The 16,013-nt window shown below is 34.8% G+C and overlaps 1 protein-coding gene across 4 annotated transcripts in view; it reads left to right on the top strand.

The window, feature by feature from the left end:
• The window catches only part of MICU3 (mitochondrial calcium uptake family member 3), a 56,588-nt gene that overhangs the window by 11,943 nt on the left and 28,632 nt on the right, over positions 1 to 16,013 (top strand). For all 4 annotated transcript variants that reach the window (XM_074905903.1, XM_074905901.1, XM_074905902.1 and 1 more), the window contains exons 2-6: positions 1,088 to 1,241; positions 4,936 to 4,967; positions 5,817 to 5,895; positions 10,796 to 10,843; positions 12,158 to 12,240. In XM_074905903.1, coding sequence (XP_074762004.1) covers positions 1,088 to 1,241; positions 4,936 to 4,967; positions 5,817 to 5,895; positions 10,796 to 10,843; positions 12,158 to 12,240 — 396 coding nt within the window. The remainder of the gene's footprint in view (positions 1 to 1,087; positions 1,242 to 4,935; positions 4,968 to 5,816; positions 5,896 to 10,795; positions 10,844 to 12,157; positions 12,241 to 16,013) is intronic.

Raw genomic sequence — 16,013 nt, 5'->3', positions numbered from 1 at the left:
ATTAGTTAACTAAACCATGTGCTATTTGTTGCCTTTCCTTAGTTTGTCACCTGGAGAATTTTAGGGGTACTGTATGAAATGACAAGAATAGTGGGAGCAGTGGCAGCTTGGGATGTAAGATGCTGCATTCCTATTTTAACATACTAGGAGAAATTAGTCATATCATTGGTCTTCCTTTTATGAAACGATTTGGGTTTGTTTTTTTCATGTCTGAAAATAAGTTCAAGATACTTGCATTTTCTTCAAGATACGGATTCTGCAGAGGAGCTTGCCTTGTTATGGGGAAGTATAAGTGCATATATGGGCAAGTTATAGCAGTAGCATATTTTCTGTTAAAAGGTTTGACAGTGTTAACACAAAGATATAATTTAGAACACTTACAGTTTTGTACTACTAAGGTTACATGTAAATCAACTGGATGGTTAATATACCAGAAACTCCTGACATCTCTAAGCTCTCATGAGGTGTGAACTTAATGCCATATAGTACTTCTGTAACTCTGGAGGAATAATTATGCTTTTCTCTTCTTCTGTTTCCACAAGTATGGTAGCTTTAATTGCATTGAACGCTTGAAATAGCAGTATCTGTAGATTTACACTGGAGTATATTATGGAGGTGTCTTGCCTGCTATTGTCAACAGATGCGCTGTACACTAAGAAGCAATATAAAAAAATGTTATTGCATTCTTTGCTGAAAATGTCAGGCAACTGAAATAATTTTAGCAGAACTGTTTAAAATCTGACTGCTGAAGTTACATGGACTTCCTTGAGTTAAATTTGCCCCTTTTTCTAGGATTCAAGAGCCTAAGTTCTTTCTTTTTCACCTTTTTTTCCTCTTTTTCTTTTTTTTTCTGAGCTTGGGTAGTGTCAACAATTTCAGTGCATAAAGATTTATTACTAGAATTGCAGAAGACTGAAAATGGTAGCAGTGAAATCCTGACTGTAGTTTCACCTCTTACCATACAAAAAAATCCGGATGCATTTGACTATCAACTTTACATTTACAGTTTCTATATGGTGAATGGCGGTGGCAATTGTAAACCAAAATTTTTTTCATACATTAAAATTGTTTCCTTCTGTCTTTGAAGGTTACAGAAAACAGATCAGACCTTGAAGATTTACACCTTTATGCAACTCCTCGGGAGCAACGGTTTCGTAGGTTTGCCAGTTTAGAATTTGAAGGACAGCTATATATGACTCCATATGACTTCATTCAGGCTGTCACAAATGATGAACCCAAACGTAAGCAGGAGTTTTATATTGATAAAATTGCTAGGGAAAATGCCAGTGGTGTATGTTATTTTTCCATTTGCTTTTGATTACTACTTCTGTTTGATTGTTGTAATTTCGAATAACATTGAAGTAATTTAGAATAACATTGTTTTGGTATTTTTGCCATCTTAAATTGTCATCTGTTATCATGTGGGGGGTTTTTTGCCCTACAGAGATAACCGTATCATGGCTTTCTAAATCACACGCTTTGAGTACAAATTCAGTCCCCCAGGGGATCCACTTTCTACATTTAAAAGTTGCCAGAGTTAGTGCTATGTGTTAATTAAATTAATGAAAAATAAACTATCAGATTTAGTTCACTTATTGTAAAATTTTTGCTTTAAGTATCAAAGAGTGACTAAATAGTAAGGTGATCCATTTCAGATCTAGTTTGATTTCCTGGCCCTCAGGCTTGCAGTGCATTGGTAGCAGCACACAACTTCTGGGGAAAAGTGAGTATCTTTGCTCAGGTGTGACATGTATAATAACTCACCTTAGGTCTTTCTTCCTAAAGTGTATACCACAAAGCTAGTATAGAGAACAGTCAAAAGCGGCTGAAACAGTCAGAGGAGAGCTTAAAGCTCTGTGCAGATGTTAGATTTTTCCCCTTTGTTCTCTTAAGAGTAATGAAACAAGAGGAAAGAATTCAGCCACGGCACATCAGTGATCAAAACTTCTACAACTTTTGAATAAAGATATAATCTCATTGTAACAGTGAAGAGAGAAGATAGATCTTAGATGGTGAAAACTTGTAAAACTTTGAAACTCTTACCAGAAAGCAAATCTTCATTGTCTTTTTTTTGCTCTGCAGTTAAAAGAGAGGAAGCAGATTCCTCCTTATTATTGAAGTTAATACAAATACACATCAGCACTTTATGTCTACTTCCTCTGCCCAGATCTCCAAGTCTTCCTTCTTTTGTTGCTGTGGAATTGGGTTTCACCATGTATAGTCATGAAGCATTTGTTCTATATACTGGGCATCAGTTAAACATTTCATTTTAACTCCATTTTATGACACTTTGACTGGTTTGACCACACTGTTTATATGGTTTGCTGGTTTTTTCCATGCTAAGGAAATTTATGATTCCTCCTCTCTCACAGCAAGTATTCAGATTTTAAAACAAAAACAAACCAAGAAGTGTTAAGCTCACAAGGATGTTCTGTTCATCTCATGCCAAAGGAGAAGAGATGTGGTCAGGCACCCTTCTGAGTTCAGTGTAGCAAACCTTGTTTGTATCAAAATCCTTCTTGTACATCCAGTTCATCTCTGAGACTGAAAGCAAAACTAACCTGAATGGCCTTTAGTTTTATAGACTAGTATCAGAGATCACATGACTGAGATAATTATTTTAAGGGATAGTGTAAGAGACTGTAACTAAATAGAAGTGGATGACTTCATTATAGTGGAAGTCATATTGTCTGGGACGTTTGGACAGAAGGCTGACAAGTAGGAAGTCATAGGTGAAGTAGATGATCTGCAGATTACCACTTCTAGCTTCTTATCTCTGACTATGTTAATTTTCACCTTTGTACTGCAGCTATGTCAAAAGTACCACTTTGTCTGTTTGGGCAAGTCTTAATTTTCTGTCTTTCTCTCATGGAGTTAGTAAGTTTAAGGAAGGTATTTTTCTGAATAAAATAATACATTCTAAGCATCTTATTTTGGTTTTTTTGGATTATTTTGTAACTCAGTTGCAAGTTGTAAATAATTGGGTCTACCCAGGCTGACATACTAGAGCATATATATTTTGCAGAAAAAAAAAAGAGCATATACCTGTTGGGGTTTTTTATGGATGAAGACTAGAAAGGTCTTGAGTTTTGTCAAAAAGCAAAAATGCCCTTTGAAGAGTAATAATAGTAGCTCTTTATGTCTGCTGTATAGAAAAGCTAATAATCCTAGACCTGGCTGAGATTTGTGATGGAGTGAATGCATCTATTGTGATTGATTTACTTTGGAAATCTTGTAAACCCTACAAAAGTCAAGAGGGTGTTCACTTCCTTTTTTGATTAAACACTAACTAATATGGTAAGAGTATATTTTCTTTTATGAAATGTAAATTTTGACTCCAGGCAGTTATTATAAAAAAATATGAAATAAATCTGTAATTAATTTGTTGCCGCTGCCTTTGGTGCAGGCTTTCATTTGGGAAAATGTAATATTTTTAACAGTCATGCTTGATACATTTTTATCATCTGAATATATGTTTATATATTTAGAAAGCCAACTAAGAGAAGAGGAAATATATTTTGTTCTCTTCAGCTCTAACTATAGTAATTTTAGCCTAATACTGAGCTCTAGGAAGTATGTATCTACACATAAATCTTCACTTGCTTGTCTAGAAAGAAAATCTACATATAATGTATGAGACTGGGAAATTATCTGATTGAAAATTTAGATATATTTATTCCCATATTTTTTTATGGTAGGTATAAACATCAATTCGTATGGCAAATTGGGTTGTTTTGTTGGGTTTTATTTAGTATTTTGTGACAAGACTTTAACTGACATTAAAATATTAAACTGAAAAGTATGTGAAAATCTGTTAGCTCGTGTTAGATGTTGCTTGATACAATTCCATCATGGCGTGAGATTTGCAGACAGTCTTGGTGCTAACCTTTAACAAGACGTAAAACTAAAATTTCAGTGAGTCTCTAACCATGAACTAAAGACCATAGCGAGTAGCTTTTGTATTGTGATAATTATTTCATGGAGCATGGAGTTCATCAGGAGGGATTTCTAACACTATGGATTGTTTTGCTCTATAAAAATGAACCTTTACCAGCCAAAAAGTTATGGATTTGACCCCATACTATGCTACTTTTTGTACCTTTGTGAATTCTGATATTCACAGTGCTTTATCTTAGTATTGAATCTGTGCAAATGTTCGCCTTGAGAGGGTGGTGATGAACCTCAGGTTTTGAATTCTTGGATGGCTGTGGGCAACTGTTGTCAAATGCAAGTATCTTTCTCAGCTCCTGGAGTCTGACATGTAAGGCATTAGGAAGAAAGTATCTGCTCAGTCTTATTCATTAGTTTTCAGTATTAATGAGCGGTCCCAGTTCTGAACTGGAGGCCCTCTTCAGCTCCTCTGTTAAAACCGCTTACAGAAAATTGAGCCTAACAGAGGCTCTAAAAAGGGAGTATAAATCTGAGTTAACGAGGAATGGCTGAAGAGAGTATTAGCACCTGGTGTAGTTTCAAGGATTTTTTTCTGTATTTGCTTTAAAAGTATGAGTGGTCTCTGAAGCAAGGGACAGAATCTAGGTCTCCCTACAATCTGCATTGTAATACTACTGCTGCTAAATAATCATTTCAGAATATTGATGCTACAGGTTAACACGAATGCCCTCTGTTTCCTGTTTAATGTTTTAATGGTGTATTTTGGAGGTAGAAAGTCTTTTCTCTCACTGAAGCAGAGTTGGATTTAAAACTACATATCTGAATTGGTTCTTTAAAGTTAGGAGTTTAGGTATGTATTAATCTTACTATCTTTTTAATAATATAAAGAGAATTTTTCTCAACCAGGTTGAAGATTAGCTTCATGAAGTAAAGACAATACCTCTTCTTTGGCTAGAAAACACAGTATAGATGCAGTCTAATTTTTATGACACCACATAGGCATAACTAAATTCTGTGCGTTCGTAACTTTGTCTTTTGTTGCAGGTGCTAAAAGGTGGCGATCCCTTTCAAAGCAGGTGGGTAGTAATTCCTGTGCTGTTCTACAGCCATAGATTTTGATACATTAATCTTCTTTCATGATGTAAGCTTAGAGACACAGGAGAAATAATGGAGTTTTTTAATCTTTATTTTAAAAAAAAGAAGACAGGCTTTAATTTCTTTGGTTTTGTCACTTCAGACTCAGCTGAATCCAGAATCTCAAAGATACGTGAGCAGCTGTGCCTGTTATGTTGGATTTACTGATTTTCTCAAGCCTCTATCAGTTCCTTCCTCAGCCCATATCTAACTGACTTTCTTTAGTTTCTGAGTGTAGCAGGTGTATCCAGAGCTGCCTGAAATACTTAAGCCACACTCTACCTTTTGTCATGGTTAAGTACCTCTTTTTTTTTTTTTTTTTTTCATTTATACAACTGCAGAAAGACTCTCTCTGTATCCCTGTATTTTAAGTAAAGTCCGTTCATGTTCACGGGTGAAGTTTGCTTTAGTTCAGGTGGAGGGTTTTTAAAAGAACAGTTGCTTGGAGCTTCTATGAAAACCTTACCGAAATCCAGGGGGATTTATCCTTGGCTTCAGTGAATATGAGTAGTGGTGAGTAATTTCAGCAACAAATACATTACATGTCTCTCTCCAACTCTGGAAACAGTATTTGTGCAGATGAGCAATTCTTAAAATAATCTTGTGTGCAAAATTTATATATGGGCTTGAGTTACTTCCAAAGTCATTGGTGTAAACTGAAGTTAAATTAACTGGTAGATTTGCATGCAGTTCCTTGTCTTTTATATTGATTTCCTAGCATTTACTCATAATCTGTTAATGACTTCATTAAATATTTAAATACATAATTTTTCTTAAATCTTATTTTTTAGGAACTGAATCAGATCCTCATGGAGACACCACCAGTTTGGAAAGGATCATCCAAACTTTTCCGTAATCTTAATGAGAAAGGTGAGAGTTAAGAATTTATTTTCCTGAACCAAATTATCACTTGTCTTAATTTATTATGGCTAAAGTGATCATGTTTGAGTCACATCTTCAGAAAGATAAAAAGTGTTTGTTGCTTTTACGTTTTACATCATGAAAAAGTTCCCTTTAGTCTCTACAGTGTTTTAATCATGCCATCTTACAGCTAGCCTCTTCAAGTGAATTGGTATATTTGAGTTTGTTAAAGTGATCTTTGAATGTTTCAAGTTCCATCTGTTGTAATGAAAAGTGATGTATAGACAGAATATTCTAATAAAGACACAATATCTCTTTATTTAATAGGTTTAGTGATGTGCTTATTTTTAAAGACAGTATTCTTATATCACTGAATAAGCATTTTCTTAACAACATGCTTTCAGAAATGCTATGTATCCCTTTAAATTCTGCAGGTGAGGGCTTTGATAGCTTTTAAAACTCACACTATTAGTCAAGAGCCACTCCTGGTCTCCTCTTTTTTTTTTTTTTTCCCTCTATCACTTCAAAAACAAAAACCATAGAAAAAAAGAAACCTATGATGGCTTGTATACAGACATTTAAAAGCTATTTGCAGTAAATAATCCACATATTCCTTATATTCAGAATGGCAAAGGTTTGGTGGAGTGTTCTAAGTGTTTTCGAAAGCAGCCACAAGTACTTGCTGTAAATTTAAACATTCATAAAACTTTGCGAATGTTTAAACTAAGCATGCTAGCAACAAAATTCCAATCGAACATGTGCAAGTAGTTGATGAAGCTAATTCATATGCAGCTCAAATTTCTTAAAGGAGTAAGTATGCACCTACTATCAGAAGAGAGTCCCAGGCTTGAATCTCTTTTTTCTGAGTGTGCAGCCAGAACTCCAGAGGGGCAGAAGCTGGCACATCTTTGTACTGTGTTTCCTTGCTCTAGGCTGCTTTCTGTATAGTCAACAGCTGATGTTTGAAATATTAATTACATAAAAATTCAGCTTCAGAATCTAATAAGTTATCAGTTCAAAATAAATGTATCTGGATGTTGCTTATGAAATCTGTAATTAAATGTCTGTAACGTTCAGTCTTGATTCACCAATATCTTACTCCAGTTTTCCACCAGTGAAATTCTACCAAAGTTGATAGAATTAAGAGGACTCAAAACTGTCATAGTAAGCTGGTAAAATTAGCAATAAACTTTAGCACTTACATAGCTTTTCAGCATGCTTTATGAAAAAGTGAGTTCCATTATCCCATTTTATAGATAATATAAGAAAACATGATTAGTCTTATGACTGATAAGGTCATCCAGTAAGCCAGTGAAAGGAATGGGAATAGAATTCAGGTCTCCTTAATTCTAATTTAGTGTTTATTTAGTACATAACATGAAAACTCCAAGATTAATTTACTAATTTTCTTTATAATATACACATTTTACTGTGAAGCAATTAGCAAAAGCCTATGTCCATTCATTTTTCTATAGATTCATTTAAATCAGATGAGCCACATAGGTTTATGCCAGTTATCCTTAAGTTTTATTTTTACATGTTACCCTTGAGCAACGTCCTTCTTTCTTATCTTAGTGTAAGCTTTTCTTTCCATTCAGTCGTCATTACAGAGCCTCTCTCCCCTAACACTCAGAGCAATGAACCAGAACTGTCTGTCTACAACTACAATATACCAGTACAGACAAAAGGAGAGAACACTTTCAAGGCATTTTATATTGCTCTCTTGGTACCTGTGATGGACTGCTTGACAACTGCACTTTCTTCCTCTGTTTTGCAACAAGGAAGGTGTCCTCAAACAAACAAAAATACATATTTACATTTATTGACTGGCTATTAAAGAACGTTTTACATCACTGAATGAGAACCTTTGAGGTATCTGATTTCTTGATAGCTGCTTGTCCAAACAGATTCAAGCAGGCCTTTGAAAACTAATGTCTGCAAACTGCTGTATAAAATCAAGAAGATAAAGCATAGAGCATGCGTTACTTAAATGCCTACCTTTAATCTTTGCTGGTCTTCAGTGTAGTGTAGAGCTATGTGTAAATTGAAGAAAAGAGTAGGTGGTATTAAAAAGACTTTGTAGCCCTCCTAACTAGATCTACTAGCAGTAGCAAAATCTTGGTTCTGAAGACTTAAATTTGCTCTTGGATCAAAAGGTGGGAAAATACCTTTTTGTATTGTGGGTGCTTTTTTTTTTTTTTTTTCCCCATGAATGGATTGGAAGTTGGGAGGGCAACGTTTCAGCTGGTAAAGGTTGAGCGTTTTACTGGTTCTTTGTAGTATGTGATTTGGTTCCAAAGACAATTTACTTAAGTCTTTCTTTTGTATTGCCTTTATATACCAGTCTGTGATATCTGTGGAAATCTCTGTGGTTGGTTATTTTTTCTTGTCTGTGTGAGGACAGGAGACCTGATAGTCTTGAAAGTGCTCCCCTTTCAGGACAACTGACTTTTAGGGAGGAGTATTGTATGATCAAAGCTTTGGAGGGTCATTTGGACAGATCCAAGAGAAATATAGCTGGGATTTCATATCTCATCTATTCAAGAGGACAGAAAGTCCCTCCTGAGTATTCTTTCAGGACAGAATTAATTCAGAACTTTTTGTGCTGTAAATATTAGTGGAAGATGCTAGTTTCTTACTTTGGCTGTGTTGGAAGTGCTGATGTTAAATATGTTCACTAATTATAATCACATGAACGATACAGTGTTTTGAGTTTTAATTGTACAGGTTTTTCAGTTAAAAAAAATCAGATTACTATTTACATAGTTTGTCACATATTCAGTTAAGTCAGATTTTAAAAGATATTTGAACATCCAAAGATGTGGCTGTTTTTAGAAAAACTTTTGCACCTGAGTTGGACTGAAATCAAGGAGACAGCCCGCAACTTTTGAAAATCCCAGCTGATAGACATCTTTACTCTCAGGCATCTAAATACTTTTTTTTTTTTAACTCTTTTGAAATAGTCTAATATTGTGGACTGACTTAACACTTTTGGTTTTGGAGGACAGACAAAATCAATTGGTTAGAAATCAGGAACCAGTTTTGCTAGTTCAGCCTCGAAGATCATTAGAGCTAAGGACTTTTGGGAGAGCTGCAAGTCATTGTTTTCAGTTCTCACTGAACTGTAAAATGCTTCTCTTTGTTGGTACTGTGGTCATTCTGCAAGGTTATCTCTTTACCCAAGAGCTAGAAAAGCAGAAGTACAGTTTATGGTACCAGACATGGATACTGAATGATTTGGATATTGAATTCAGCTCTAATTTAACTTTTGCCTTAATCACTTCTGAAGAGAAAAGGAAGTGCCATTCCACACTGTGATTAACTTTTGACATGTAACGAAAATGAAAAGCTTGGAATGTATTCCTTACAGATATTCTGAATGTAGAAGAAGAGATAGTACAAATGTGTCTAACAGGCTTTAAAAATATTTAACAAAATTTTCACATTCATTTAGTAAGAGTTTTAATATAAATTTCAAGTGATGATTATGAAAATGTGCATGTAAAGACAAGTGAAAAACCCAAATCTATGCTTTCTTAAGTAACAGGAGGCCAAGTTTTCAATTAATATAGGACATGCAGTTACAAAGCACATATTAAAGAACTGTATTCAAAAGGTACATATCAGGAGGGAGCACTACAAGTGTTCTCAGAGTAAATGTTCTCATACTGTTAGAGTGTTGTCATGAATTACTGGTGGGGTTTTTGGAAAGAAAATTGAGTAAATAATTTATATTAGCTTCTAAGAATCTAGCCAGCTTCTGTTTAATGATCTGTTCTCCACTGACTGCAGTTGTTGTCATGACCCGGACTGGAAGCTCAGAGAATTGCAACGGTTCTATGATCTCCTTGGGTTAAATTAAAGGTGAAACAACACCAAATGACTGGTTAAAATGTGTTAGAGTGCTAGAGAACGATTGTGCTGTGCTAGAGAACAATTTAAACTTGGAGAAGGATAATAAACGATGTGGTCTCTTATAAATCTATAAGAAAGAAAAGAAAGGAAAGAAAAGAAAAAGGAGAGAAGGAGAGTCAAAGAAATCTGGATCACCACCCCTGGATGCAGCATTGTCTCGGGTCCAGTAATCCTGGGTGGTGGGTGCACGCATAGGAAAGTTTCTGTTACCCTTGTAAGTTCATTTTACCAGCTGATTAGCATACTAGACGAGGAGGGGCAGGTATTCCACAAATTCATTTCTACGAGAGATGAGGAAAAAAGTGGAGCATGGGTTCCAGTTGAGTCGGTGGTCATTGCCCAGCTTTTGTTTCTCCTTTGTTCCCAGAGATCTTCTCGGGTATCCCAGAAATGATCACCTCTTGCCAGTTCTTCAGTGGCGAAGGCCCATTAGTCAGTAGCAAGTCGTTAGGCAAGGCAAGCATGGTGTCTGGCTTGCACAACAGAGTCACAGAGGGCTTAGTGGTACTTGTGCCACTTACTCGGGGAAAACGACCTGGTTTCACTCACTCCATGTCTCCCCCTTTATCTAAGGAGTCTGTCAGTGCAACTGCAAGGGAGTGGGGGATGCATCCTTCGATACACTCCTGCTTCCTTGGGTGACATTCCTTAGACTAATCCAAAGGCCACACAGCTTGTCCTTGAGGTTTTCTGTGTCGATGAATGTTTGAGGCATTTTTTCCTTCAGTTCCTTACAGTTGTTTGTATATTTGCCATACTTAATGTATTCCTGCTCAAAGATAACAAAAACCAAACCCAAACAAAAACCCCAACCCCATAGATCAGTATTTCAGACAAATAACTCACTGACCAGGTTGAATACAGTCACATGCACACAAGTATGAATATGCATATGCACATGTACAAGAATTCTCCTTTAGATTTAATATTTTCAAGTTTAGAACGTCAAGACAAGGTGAAACTAATATAGCATAACTTCTTTTTTTGTCTTCAGGTGTGATATCTTACACAGAATATTTATTCCTCTTATGTATTTTAACAAGTAAGTATTTTTTGAAAAATGCCAAAACTTACAAATTTCTATGTTCTGAATATATTGCTGTACGTTACAATACTCTTTTTTCTTTTTTTTTTTTTTTTTTTTTGTTTCCCCCGTATATCCCAATATGGAAAAAAAAATGTATCATGCATTTCTATGTCCATTTCAACCTCTCCTGTCCTACTGGAATCTTTATCGTCTTTGAAATTCCTACAGGGTTTCTAGCTAAATTTACTGAAGTTCATAAAGGACATTGAGTACAGGGAGAAACGGAAGATATACATTATTATTGGCTTCTTTCACCTATTAGTGCATAATGGGTGATATCAATGCCACAAAGATAAAATACAAAATCTGTCAAACTAAATGTTTATTTCTGTTAGAAAACACTAACCAAAGTGAACACTTATTCTTCTACCACCCGTAAAACCAAAGTAGAAGAACTCAGAGTAAACGAAGACTGATACAGACTGTTTTAGTATTTTAAGAGGTGCTTTTTGGGAAGAAGCAAAGTGTTTTACTTGTCTTTCATTTGAATGTTAATAAAACACTTCTGTTGAATTCATTAGGGTTTTTTTTCAGACATGATCTGAGTTCCTGTTATGAATCAAAGTAGGAACTTGACCCAGAACCCTTACAGTCCCTAACTGCTGAATCAATGGATATTCTTCCATTATTTCTTTGTTATCTGGACTAACTTCTGACCATAATTCATCCATATTGCAAATCATTGAATATCACCAAAATGTTGCCTAAAGACTTCACTTACAGTTACCTTCAAAGTCCCCATGTTCTGGAAATAATTTAAAATTCTAACCTGATTTCAAAGTTCATTGACTAAGCATGTAAACAAGAAAATTCTGTGTCATTTTCAACACATCATTTCTTTTGACTAGAAGTTGCATACAGTACCTTTTCTGAAAAACTTTTTAAAGTGTCTTAGAACAGTGTTTTCATAGAAAATTTATTTTCTACTAATTTGTGTTTTGTAACATAAAATGGACTCTATTTATAAAGTAACACTCAACAACCCAACCAGCCACTACTGTGAGATATTTTTCTTGGCTATTTCATGTTCTATTTCTGCTATCTGTTTCCCCTAATGTATGAATTTGCGAGCATACCTTCTGTTTTCATAACATGGATAATAATTGTTTTACAGATATTGTGATTTGCATTTACTGTGTCCACAAATGTACTAATTTAAATTAGTTGAGGATATGGCTTTTATAAACAGAAACTAAATAATTTTTTAGAGTTTTATATTTGCTTTCTTTCAAAGCAAATAAATAATTGAATGGGGTTTTTTTTTGGCAGAGCCACATGCAGGTTTTAGAATTGCTTTCAACATGTTTGATACTGACGGCAATGAGATGGTGGACAAAAAGGAATTCCTAGTGGTATGTATATTTTCAGTCTGAATATTTGATGTAGTATTGAAATTCTTTTTTTTTTTTTGTCTGGTTTGAGACTTATGATGTCAGTAATCATGAGAACATGAGCTATTCTTCACTGAACGTGATTGGGTTTTTGCCTTATTGAATGTAAATAATGTAAGTTGTAAATAGTAGCTCCCTGTTACAGTGCGTATTGTGTATAATGATTTTTGAAGCTTAGTTCCAGGTTTTTTTTCTGGATCGTTTTAATTGCTACTATATTCACAGATAGCTAGGTTAATAAAGTAATATTGCTGTACCAATGGTCAGCAGAATTATTTAATTGCCATAATGATGGAGGGACTTGCAAAAGAATCTTTTCCTGGGAGATTCCTTCACTTTGTTGTTCATTCTGCTTATAATTCCAGGTGACCTGAAAATATTGACTACATAATGTGACACTATCATCTGTTTTGGACAAGATTTGTAGTGGAATAAAGCCTATTGTACATATATCTGTACATATCGTACCTATATCTGGTTCAGTCCATGAAATCCACATGCTGAAGCAATTTCCTAAGATGAGGTTCAGTGATTTCTTTTTAAGGACAATATTCCTGGTAGCAGAATTGAACTGAATAATTTTCATGTGCTTTGGAACAGTTGGCAGGACATCTAGAACTTGGCAGTATCTTTGTTGCATCCAAGGTTTTGTTACATTACAAGTCTGAATTACAATATTTTTCAAACTAGAGCTTTACTCAGTTTATTGCTTGGAAAAGCAGTTCTGTAAATTATTCTTACAAATTATTTAAGCAGAGAGTTGAGTTTTCTTCTAGTTAAAAATGTAAACAGTTCTAAAAGGCCAAGACTTTAAAAGAAAGATTAGCTTATTTCACTTGTCCTTGAGATTTGTGCATTAAGAAGAATTTGGCACCCAAAAGAAAATCTTAAAAAAATCTTAATCATCCACTGCATTTTGATTTTTATCATGATAAATCGGATAATTCCACTTAAAATTAAAATACTTCATAAGTTTTCATGTGATAGGATCCACTTAGTACAGGAGGATAATGTTTGCACTGACTATAAAATTAAAAAGCCTTGGAACAAGAGGGTTATGTCAGATTTATGTTTGTTTCATTTATTTTCTGATTTTAAAAGAAACGGGAGGAATAATTAATGCTATTCTGAACAAATGTCAGTGATGAAGTAAAAAATGGATCATTTTTTTTAAATCATGAAATGCAGCAGATTGCCCACTCAACATTAGGTCTTCTGATTTTTCAATTACTACATGGCTTTACATTAACAAACTGAACAATATACATCAGAGTTTTATAAACTGGTAATGTCCATACACAGCAGATGTCTAGGATTATGCTGAAACACTATTATGGAACATAGTTTTTGACATTTCTTTAGAAATTAACATCTAAAATTTTGTGGTTAGTGGTTTAGACAAGCTTTCTGAAGACAAGGCTGTTAATTTCTACTGAACAAGTACGGGCGATTAATAGAATAAGAAATATTTATAAGAAATTAATCAGGTGTAAAAAAAAAAATAAATTTGCAGAAGACATCAGTTCTTATCTTTGTACGTTTTTTGTGCAGTTGAGTTTATAAATAAATACAGTAAATACATATGAAAAAAAGCCCACTGCCTTGCTGAAGCAGGTGGAACAAAATATAAAGAATGAAACAGACATATGGAATAGATTTAAGTGTAAGACCATAATTTATTTAAAAAGAAGACACTAATTTCCTGTGTGTTGTTTCTTAATTGTTTTCAAGTCAAGTTCTAAGACTTGATTCAGATAAGCTATGCTAACCTAAAGAAAATGGAAACATGAAAAAATCTGTCCTCGACACACTGAACTTCTCTCAGTTCTCCTTTTCAAGAAAGTGAGATCTGGGGGCTTGTTTTCTGGTGGCATGGCTTAAGCAGAACAGGTCTCATTTATTTTGTAAGCTGATGCCACTTGCAGATTGTGGTATGCTGATAATTTTTTATGTTCTACTATTAAATGTACACATCCTTATATTTGCTAATTCCTAGTTACCATCTCCTCCAGTCAGGGGAAGAAGCCAGCCAAGATTGGATTAATTGGTCAAAGGAAAAATAGAGGAAGAAGGGGGAAGAAAAAAAAAAAGGCAAAAAAGAAAAAAAAAGTCTTTAGTGATTCAATAAAACAAAATATGGTAGAATAGACAAACAACTTCTTTTAAAAAAGAAGTCTTCCATTACAACAGCTAAGTGAGAGGAAATTGAAGCAGGAGGCTTTGTCTTTCAGCAATTGATGCTGAAAATGAAATCAAATAAGTATATAAGGCAGGAAGCAAGTTCAACATTTAACTATGAATATTGCATCTTTCCATCTTTCTTTTTAACTATACTTTTTTTAGTCCTCTTCGTATCCTGCTTTTTTATTTGTTCTTTGTCATGGTCCTTGATAAAAATTTCTCCTTCTTTTTCTGTTACCAGACTTGGTGGATAGAAGAAAGAAAGAAGAATTTTCAAATATTAAATATACTGTTCTCCACCTTTTATAAATTAACTGACCCTAACTCTGCGTGATTAGTGTGTCAGTGACCCTTCAAAAATTATATCAAAGCCTGTAAGTCAGAATCTTAGATCTGAAGTGATAAGGACTAAAATAGGTAGGTAGATGCATAGTGTCTGTGTAAATAAAAGTACATATGAAAATAAAAGTTTATTCAGTGATGCTGCAGCTGTAGTAGACCTGGCCCCAGAACATACATTTTGTATCTGCACTCGCCTTGCCTGGGTATGCATCATCTCCTGTGTGCCTGGAAGAGGAGACTTTAAGCACTGCCATTTGAACAATACCCAGCATTTGCAAAATACTCCTCCACTGATTACAGTCAGCTGTCATAAAATTGGGTTTATAGTTAATGCTATTCAATTTTGGAAATAAAGAGACTCTGAAGGGATTGGTGTAGGGATTGCATGTTACGTGATTCTTGAAGAGAAGAGTGTGTGCAGTGAAGAGTTGAAAAATACTTAATTTTTCTGATAACAGCTTTAGTGTTTTTGTAAACTAATTCCATGGTGTTTGTGCTTTCCTCTTTGCTTATGTCATAGGGGTGAGGTCAAGGAACAGAAGGATTGTGTTGCCTTGTTACAGGAGATCTTGGTTTTGCTGCTTTTAGCAGTCAATCTCATTATCCTGTTTCAAACAAGGTTCCTATGAAAGTGCTCCTAGATCCTTTTTGCATTCACTGTTCTACTCGCTGGTATCCTATAGCACGCCTTCTGAACAAAAGATCCATTTCTACAAGTTTAGCAAGTGCTTTAATGATGAATGCAACAGAATCCTCTCCCTTTGCCTCTGTGGCAGGGCAAACACATCGAAGGATGCATTGCTTTTTACTGATCTTTTTTTGGTTTTTCAATCACTGCTACTCTTCTCTCCTACTTCATGTCTTGTCACTTCACTTTTCACAAGGTATTTTCCTTGTACTTCTCTCTCTTCATTTACCTTTCTTCTTTCCACGTTTTTGGGTTGCAATCTGTGTAATATTCTGGGCCATCCAGCTAAATGTTCTATCATGACTCTTTTCTTGTCAGCATAGTTTAGTAATTTGTGCCTGTAGGTTTGCAAAAAATCAGAAAAAACATTCCAAGGTCTGTAAATTGATCCCATAGTCAAAACTTGATAAGGTGACACACACAGTATTCCGGTCTGTATTTGCCTTAAAAACAATTCCAGAACACAGTAGTCAATTCTGGAAATTCATAGAATGTTACTTAGAAATGCATTTGCTATTTAATC

This window comes from Athene noctua, chromosome 4 (assembly GCF_965140245.1).
Source record: "Athene noctua chromosome 4, bAthNoc1.hap1.1, whole genome shotgun sequence".
Classification (NCBI taxonomy): Eukaryota; Metazoa; Chordata; class Aves; order Strigiformes; family Strigidae; genus Athene; species Athene noctua.
Note: the sequence above shows the minus strand (reverse complement) of the source record. Positions and strands in the feature narration are given on the sequence as shown.